The sequence below is a fragment of the Saimiri boliviensis genome, chromosome 21 (assembly GCF_048565385.1).
Source record: "Saimiri boliviensis isolate mSaiBol1 chromosome 21, mSaiBol1.pri, whole genome shotgun sequence".
In the NCBI taxonomy this organism is placed as follows: Eukaryota; Metazoa; Chordata; class Mammalia; order Primates; family Cebidae; genus Saimiri; species Saimiri boliviensis.
Genome location: NC_133469.1, coordinates 8,614,183 through 8,621,875, shown reverse-complemented (window position 1 = coordinate 8,621,875; position 7,693 = coordinate 8,614,183). Strand labels below are relative to the sequence as shown.

Genomic DNA, 7,693 nt, shown 5'->3' with positions numbered 1-7,693 from the left:
TTAATAAGGTCTCTCTCTGTTACCCAGGCTGGAGTCCAGTGGTGGGATCACTGCTCACTGCAGCATCCAACTCCCAGGCTCAAGAGATCCTCCCATCTCAGCACCCAACCTCATAGCTGGGACTACAGGTGTGCACCATCACACCCAGCTAATTTTTTAAAGTTTTTTGTCAAGATGGGGTCTCACTGTGTTGCCCAGGCTAAGTTTCTTCTTTTTTAACATTTTGTTTGCTTAGAATTGTATTCAATTGTAATCAAGTCACGTGTCATATTTTTTCAACTTGTATGCTTATTTTGTGTATGATTGTTTTTTGCAAATATTTCATGGGCTTAAATGGATGTAAAATTCCCTACGCACAATTAATTCGAGTGTGTGGTTTGCATTATTCAATTCCTTTATTCCCATCCGTGCTTTTCATCTGAAGATTTGTCTAATTCTAGAATGGGTATACTGAAGCTTGGGTAAGGGTGAGGCTAGAGTTCTGGGTGCCCCAGCCTACTGTCCTGCCCATGCCACAGCATCCACGGAGAGGCCCAGCGGCGGCACTGGGACTGGAGGTCGTGGGGCGGGGCCAGGTTAGGGATAGGGAGGCAGTCAGTCTGGTTGCCAGGAAGCGGGAAAGGGCCACAATGGGGTTTGGGAGGTGGGCGGGGCGGAGCATGGGTGTCCAGCCCCGTCGCTTTGTTTTCCCACGCCAGGCGCTACCACCACAGGTCAGTGCACCTCGGGGCCTCCCCTCGGGGCACCGGGTCCCCCACGCCAGGCCCTCCCCGGGGCACCTTTTCCCAACACCACGAAAATCTCCTGCCCGCCCCACCTCCAGGTGATTCCCTTCCCAAAGTCTGGGTCTAAACTTGTCCCCAGCCAGTTCACGACCCTACCTAGCCCTACTCGGAGTCAGGAGCGGGTGATGGCCTTGAACCCGCTCCAGCCCCACGCCCCTTAGAGCCAGGAAGGAAGCTCATGTTTGTTTTGCTGGCGCCAGGGATACCGACCAGGCCCCGCCCCGCGCTAAGCCGAGGGTAGCGGGAAAGTGCGCTCCCCAAGAATCTGGGGTGGAGGGGCCGCTGCCACCGCCCTCGGTCCACAGGTGCTGCGAGCCGTAAGCTCCCCCCACCCGCGACATGGGCTCGGACGCCTGGGTGGGCCCTTGGCGGCCACACCGGCCTCGCGGCCCCATCGCGGCGCACTACCGAGGCCCCGGGCCCAAATACAAGCTGCCGCCCAACACCGGTAGCAGGGGAGGGCCCCGGGATTGAGGGAGTGGGACGGTGCCCGGGGAGGGTAGGGGAAGTGACCGGTGAGGTCTGTGCTCCGGGCCGAACCCGGCCTGTGAGCGGGGAGAGTGGGTCTGTGCCGGGGGACGGTCCGTGCGCCACGTTGGGGTGGGGCTGGCCCGGACCGGCGCTGACTCGGATGCTCCCAGGCTATGTCCTGCATGACCCGTCGCGGCCCCGAGCCCCCGCATTCACCTTCGGCGCGCGCCTCCCCACGCAGCGGACGACTTGCGGCCCGGGGCCTGGCCACCTGGTGCCCGCCCGCATGACAGTGCGCGGCCCGGACAGCGCCCCCGCCTACTCCATCTACGGCCGCCCGCGCCACTCAGCGCCCTTCCCAACTCCGGGACCCGGTCAGCACCCCCAGGACCCTGGCCACCCCAACGCCGAACTGCCTCCAGGGAGGTCCACCTGGGAATCCCCCACCTGAACGCCGAGTCCCCCTCGGATACCCTAACACCGCATATTCGGTACCCCCATATCCGGATCTCAAATCCCCAACCTCGAACCCCGCGGGGCTCTGACAAATAGCTCAGATTCCCCCCTTAGTCCCAGGGGCACCCACCAGGCCCCCACCCAGCTCCCGCCCCCACGCCCTTGATCCGCCCGGCAGGCAGGTACTTCCCGGAGCGAGCGGGGAACGCGACGTACCCCAGCGCGCCTCGGCACACCATTGCTCCCCGAAACTGGGGTACCTACGCCGAGCAGCAGAGCCCAGGTGAGGCAGGCCCATCCCAGCACTATAGGCCTGCCCACTCCAGGCCGGGGGACACCCCGCGCCTGTCCGCGCAGACCCACTACCCCCGAGCCCCGGCTCCTCTCCAGGTCCGGGGGCCTATACTGTGCCCTCGCTCTTGGGTCCGCGAGTTATCGGCAAAGTCTCCGCCCCAACATACTCCATCTACGGCCGCAGAGCAGCGGGCAGTTTCTTCGAGGACCTCAGCAAGGTGGGGGACGGGCGGGGCGGACGCAGGGTGTCCCTAGTCCGGCGCAGTGAAGGCGGCAGCCAGCACCCTCTGCCCTCCCGCAGACCCCGGGCCCCTGCGCCTACCACGTGGTGAGCCCGGGGGTCTACAAGTCCCGGGCCCCCCAGTTCACGATGCTGGCGCGAACTTCGCTCCCCCAAGACAGCACGCAGAAGCCGGGGCCCGCAGCTTACAACGTGGACCAGGTGGCCTGGAGGCCAGGGTCAAGGGTCAGGGGCAGGGCGGGCGGGGGCGACGCCGAGGGGCGGGGGGGACTCCGACTGAGGTCGGAGTTACGGGTTCAGGGTCCCGGGCGCGGAGGGGACGCCGGTCCCGCGAGCTCAGCTGCATCTCCCGGCCCGCAGCACCGGAAGCCCCGCGGGTGGAGCTTCGGGATCCGGCACTCGGACTACCTGGCCCCTCTGGTGACCGACGTGGACAACTGACCCGCCGGGCGGGCGCGGCCCCACACTTGTTTGCTTAAAGTTTGCGAGCCTGCATCGTGTCCGCCTCTTTCTCTCTGCGCGTCCCAGGGGTGGGGCCGAGTCCGAACTCCGAACCCAGCGGGGCGGGGCCCGAGCGTCGGGCGAGGCTCAGCCCCGCGCCACGTCCGAACGTCGAGACCCCAGAGAGCGGGATGGGCGACGCTAGGGCGCTACGGACACCGAAGGGCCGCGACGGGCGGGGCAAGCCAGTGGTCGCGGCCGCCGACGGTCCCGGGCCCGGAAATCCCGCGTGTCCGGGAGCATCTGGGGATGGGCCGGGACGCGGCGCGCAGGGGTTCGCTGGCCGAGGCGACTGTCCAGCCCCGCCCACCAGACTGCCCCACCGCCCTCTGTCCTGGGGCGCCGCCGCCCTGCCGCTGGCAGTGCACCGCTGTGCGCGAAGCCTGCGGTCTCGACCTGTGGACAAGGCGGGGTATCCCGGGCTGGGATCCGGAGCAGGTGGGCGAGGGCAGCTGTCCTGAGCAGGTACGGGCCGGGCTCAGGTCGTGAGGCCGGAAAGCGGGAGCCAGACTCAGACAAGGGCGACACAGACACGGGACAGAGGGTCGGACACCAGGGAGACGCAGAATGGGGTTGGGACAGGAGCACGTGGCTCAGACATCAACACTGCTTGGCCGCAGGTCCCAGACGTGCCAGGCATCCCCGCAGGTCCGGAGCGATGGCGGCCTCGATGACCCGAGGAACCCGGTCCCCACCCAGGCCTGGTGACCCCTCCGGGGAAGGGACCCAGGGACTTCCCGACCCCTCGCCAGAGCCTAAGCAGCTTCCAGAGCTGATCCGCATGAAGCGAGATGGAGGCCGCCTGAGCGAAGCGGACATCAGGGGCTTCGTGTCTGCTGTGGTGAACGGGAGCGCGCAGGGCACACAGATCGGTGGGTTGGGGAGGGTTGGGTGCCCCGATTCCAGCCGGGAGGTCAGCCGAGACTGTCGGTCCCTGGGGGTGCCACAGTGCCTCACCACCAGCACCGCACCGCTGTGGGCTGCTACCCTCACGCATACCCCCATATACCAGGGGCCATGCTGATGGCCATCCGACTTCGGGGCATGGATCTGGAGGAGACCTCGGTGCTGACCCAGGCCCTGGCCCAGTCGGGGCAGCAGCTGGAGTGGCCAGAGGCCTGGCGCCAGCAACTTGTGGACAAGCATTCCACAGGGGGTGTCGGTGACAAGGTCAGCCTGGTCCTGGCACCTGCCCTGGCTGCATGTGGCTGCAAGGTTAGAAACCAACCCCCTTTCCAGACCAGAGCCTATGACCCGAGTCAGCAACCAGGCCATCCACAGGCAGCTCCCAACCTCAAGCCTAGCCCAAACACCCCAAGCCAGGACCGAGGCTTCTCCCCACTCCACTCCCCAGCACAGAGCTTGGGGCCACTCTGGCTCCAGACCAGGCCCCTTGGAGCAGGCAAAAGATCCACTGATGGAATGCAGACCCTTTCCCCTTGGATCCCCAAACAGCTCACCCAAGGGATGAGTAAGGACTTCTCTCCCTCTGCCCCAATCCTTGTTTTCCCCCAGGGATGGGTACCAACCTCCTCCCCTACTGACACTTCTCAACTGAGAAAACTTCCTTCCCATTCCCTCACTGCTGGGAACCCCTACAGCTGCTTAAATACTTTCTAAATCCAGCAGAAGTCCTAGCCAGGGAAGGTGAGGGGATGCATGCAGGTGGGGGGGAGGGGTACCGTGCAGGGTACTCAGCATCCCTGCCCATCAGGTGCCAATGATCAGTGGACGTGGTCTGGGCCATACAGGAGGCACCTTGGATAAGCTGGAGTCTATTCCTGGATTCAACGTCATCCAGAGCCCAGAGCAGGTACGGGGTTGGGGGGGGAGGTGTGTGCTGATGAGTCCTTGATCCGGGTTGATGATGAAGACATGACACTGGCCAGGATCACTAAAGGACCACTGGTGGATCATTAGGGTCACTATTGAGGTTATCCATCAAAGTTGCTCATGTCATTGGACCTGGGTCAAATCATCAGTGGAACTCATCAGGATCATAAACGAGGAGTTGATCAAAATCACAGATGGCTGGCTGAGCACGGTGGCTCACACCTGTAATCCTACCAGTTAGGAAGGCCGAGGTGGGCCGATCACTTGAACCCAGTTCAAAACCAGCCTCAATAATATGGCAAAACCACATCTCTACAAAATAAAAAAATTAGCCTATGTGGTGGTGCGCCTGTGATTCCAGCTACTCAGGAGGCTGAGGCAGGAGGATCACTTGAGCCTGGGAGGTCTAGGCTGCAGTCATCCGTGACCGTGGCACTGCACTCCAGCCTGGGCAACAGAGTGAGACCGTCCCAGCACTTTGGGAGGCAGAGGAGGGAGGATCGCTTGAGCCCTGTTGGAGATGAGCCTGGGTAATATAGTGAGACTTCATCTCTACAAAAAATAAGGGGGGAAAAAAGCTCATTGTGGTGCATGCCTGTAGTCCCAGCCATTGGGAAGTGGAAGTGGGAGGATCACTTAAGCCCAGGAGGCAGAGGTCACAGTGAGCTGAGATTCTGCCAGCTGCACTCCAGCCTGGACAACAGAGCAAGACTGTTTCTCGGGGGGGGGGGGGGGGGGGGGGGGGAGGGGAGCTGCTGTTACCAGAGGTCACTGAGAATAGGGGGTGTGTGACCAGATGCAAGTGCTGCTGGAGCAGGTGGGCTGCTGTATCGTGGGCCAGAGTGAGCAGCTGGTCCCTGCAGACGGCATCCTATATGCAGCCAGAGATGTGACAGCCACCGTGGACAGCCTGCCACTCATCACAGGTGACCTGACTCCATGGCCTGCTTCTGCATGTTACAAGCCTCTAACCTCTGACCTCACAGTCAGGGTCCTCTTGGTCCACTTGTTAGGAGTCACCTGACCGTGTGCCTGCACCTCCCCCCCCCCCCCGCCCCATAATCACAAGATACCTGACCACCACCTTGTGGGGTGACCTCATACACAACTCACAAGGTGCTGCCACCCCCATCATAAGGGACTTGACCCTCAATGCTCAGGGCCCCGACCCCAAAGTCCGCATCCCCCAAGTCTCCCAGGAAGCTCCAGGCTCTCCATTGTCTCCAATTGCCTCTGCCTCCCCACAAAGCCTCCATCCTCAGTAAGAAGGTTGTGGAGGGGCTGTCCGCTCTGGTGATAGACGTTAAGTTTGGAGGGGCCGCCGTCTTCCCCAATCAGGAGCAGGCCCGGGAGCTGGCAACGACGCTGGTAAGTGGTGTGGCCTCTCCCTGGGGGTGCGTCTTGATGTGGGTCCAGCCTACCCTTCACCCCTTCCGTCCCCACTGCCTCTCTCCACTCAGCAGCCCTGCCGTACCCCAGACCCACCTTTTCCTACCCGAAGTCCCTCCCTCTCTCACGGCCCCGAACCTCCTGTGACTTTGGAGGTCAAGGCTGCCTTGGCCTGGGCCTGGGGAAGCCCTCCATGGCGCCCCTCCCCCAGGCCAAGTATAAGGTCCTCCTGGTCCCAGGTCGAGGTGTGGCACTTCGCTCGCTTCTGTTCCCCACCCCAATCCTTTCCTGATTTCAACCTGGTGGGGCTGGCAACCCCCAGGTTGAAAGGTGCATAGGGGCTGAAGTTCGATGAAGAACCGGCTGCAGGAGGCCCCGCTATGCAGGGTCCACGCTGAGCCTCTCTCCGCAGGTTGGCGTGGGAGCAGACCTGGGGCTTCGGGTCGCGGCAGCGCTGACTGCCATGGACAAGCCCCTGGGCCGCTGCGTGGGCAACGCCCTGGAGGTGGAGGAGGCGCTGCTCTGCATGGATGGCGCAGGCCCGTCGGACCTAAGAGACCTGGTCACCAGGCTCGGTGTGAACGGGGAGCAGAGGAAGGGGGCTTCTCGCCGGGGCCGCCCCCGCCTGACCGCGCCTAAACCCCGTCCCCGCCCACAGGGGGCGCCCTGCTCTGGCTCAGCGGACACGCCGGGACCCAGGCCCAGGGCGCTGCCCGGGTGGCCGCGGCGCTGGACGACGGCTCGGCCCTTGGCCGCTTCGAGCTGATGCTGGCGGCGCAGGGCGTGGATCCCAGCCTGGCCCGAGCCCTGTGCTCCGGAAGTCCAGCAGAGCGCCGGCAGCTGCTGCCTCGCGCCCGAGAGCAGGAGGAGCTGATGGCGCCCGCGGATGGTGAGGGTCGAGGGAACCCCGTCATCCCGCCTCCGTCACCCCCTTCCCTTCCCAAGCCCTGGCCCCGGCCCCTTCCCGAGGCCCCGTCTCTCAGCCCCTCTCCCCGCAGGCACCGTGGAGCTGGTCCGGGCACTGCCGCTGGCGCAGGTGCTGCACGAGCTGGGGGCCGGGCGCAGCCGCGCGGGGGAGCCGCTCCGCCTGGGGGTGGGCGCGGAGCTGCTGGTCGACGTGGGTCAGAAGCTAAGCCGTGGTGAGCGCCGCCCCCGCGCTGCTGCCCCCGCGCCGCTGCCCCAGACCCCACTCCGGCCGCGCGGCCTCTGACGCCCCTCGCCCTGCAGGGACGCCCTGGCTCCGCGTGCACCGGGACGGCCCCGCGCTCAGCGGCCTGCAACGCCGCGCCCTGCAAGAGGCGCTCGTGCTCTCGGACCGCGCGCCCTTCACCGCCCCTTCGCCCTTCGCGGAGCTTGTCCTGCCGCCGCAGTAATAAAGCTCTTTCGCTGCAAAGCCTTGTCCGTGCAGGGCGCGCCGGGGTGGGAACCGAGGGATCCGGAGCCGCGGGGCTGGGGAGCGCCGTCTCGGCGAACACGTGATCTCTGGCGGGCTCCACTTTCCGCGCACGCGCCGAGCGCCTGTCAGCAGCTGCGCAGGGCGGCCGCGCCCGTGTGCGCATGCGCGCAGCTCAGGGGACGCCTACTCCTTGGCTGCGAGTGTGAGGCGCGGGGGATTCCTGAGCCCACGAGGAGTTCGCGGGGCGGAGCGCGGGGAGTCGGAGGCCCGCGTTGCCTCCCGGGCCTGGTCCACTGACGCGCGGCCCCGCCGCGAGGTGCGGACGCC

General features: G+C 64.9%; 2 protein-coding genes across 6 annotated transcripts; both read left to right on the top strand.

Moving 5' to 3' along the window:
* Nucleotides 1-640: 640 nt before the first annotated feature.
* CIMAP1B (ciliary microtubule associated protein 1B) lies at nucleotides 641-2,740 on the top strand. 3 transcript variants are annotated; one of them, XM_039463081.2, is made up of 7 exons: nucleotides 641-713; nucleotides 986-1,233; nucleotides 1,498-1,630; nucleotides 1,891-1,995; nucleotides 2,103-2,224; nucleotides 2,308-2,448; nucleotides 2,608-2,740. In XM_039463081.2, exons 2-7 carry the CDS (start codon nucleotides 1,125-1,127, stop codon nucleotides 2,724-2,726), a joined length of 729 nt encoding a protein of 242 aa, XP_039319015.1. In that variant the 5' UTR covers nucleotides 641-713; nucleotides 986-1,124; the 3' UTR covers nucleotides 2,727-2,740. The 3 variants fall into 3 exon arrangements, with proteins under 3 accessions (XP_039319015.1, XP_010341677.1, XP_074247343.1); XM_010343375.3 differs by having other exon boundaries at nucleotides 642-713; nucleotides 1,427-1,630; XM_074391242.1 differs by lacking the exon at nucleotides 641-713 and having other exon boundaries at nucleotides 858-1,233; nucleotides 1,427-1,630.
* A 41-nt stretch (nucleotides 2,741-2,781) lies between these two features.
* On the top strand, nucleotides 2,782-7,363 carry TYMP (thymidine phosphorylase). 3 transcript variants are annotated; one of them, XM_039463080.1, is made up of 10 exons: nucleotides 2,782-3,186; nucleotides 3,369-3,620; nucleotides 3,761-3,963; nucleotides 4,463-4,561; nucleotides 5,378-5,507; nucleotides 5,831-5,949; nucleotides 6,383-6,545; nucleotides 6,629-6,859; nucleotides 6,969-7,109; nucleotides 7,198-7,363. In XM_039463080.1, exons 1-10 carry the CDS (start codon nucleotides 2,880-2,882, stop codon nucleotides 7,341-7,343), a joined length of 1,791 nt encoding a protein of 596 aa, XP_039319014.1. In that variant the 5' UTR covers nucleotides 2,782-2,879; the 3' UTR covers nucleotides 7,344-7,363. The 3 variants fall into 3 exon arrangements, with proteins under 3 accessions (XP_039319014.1, XP_010341674.2, XP_010341673.1); XM_010343372.2 differs by having other exon boundaries at nucleotides 5,363-5,507; XM_010343371.3 differs by having other exon boundaries at nucleotides 3,098-3,213; nucleotides 5,363-5,507.
* Nucleotides 7,364-7,693: the final 330 nt, after the last annotated feature.

Excerpts from the sequence above, each read along its gene's own strand:
- CIMAP1B (XM_010343375.3), top strand. The coding sequence starts at position 1,125 with ATGGGCTCGGACGCCTGGGTGGGCCCTTGGCGGCCACACCGGCCTCGC. Across the intron at positions 1,234-1,426 it reads CAAGCTGCCGCCCAACACCG|GCTATGTCCTGCATGACCCG; the intron begins GTAGCAGGGGAG and ends GGATGCTCCCAG. Across the intron at positions 2,449-2,607 it reads CAGCTTACAACGTGGACCAG|CACCGGAAGCCCCGCGGGTG; the intron begins GTGGCCTGGAGG and ends CCCGGCCCGCAG.
- TYMP (XM_010343372.2), top strand. The coding sequence starts at position 2,880 with ATGGGCGACGCTAGGGCGCTACGGACACCGAAGGGCCGCGACGGGCGG. Across the intron at positions 5,508-5,830 it reads CAGCCTGCCACTCATCACAG|CCTCCATCCTCAGTAAGAAG; the intron begins GTGACCTGACTC and ends CTCCCCACAAAG. Across the intron at positions 7,110-7,197 it reads GGGTCAGAAGCTAAGCCGTG|GGACGCCCTGGCTCCGCGTG; the intron begins GTGAGCGCCGCC and ends CTCGCCCTGCAG.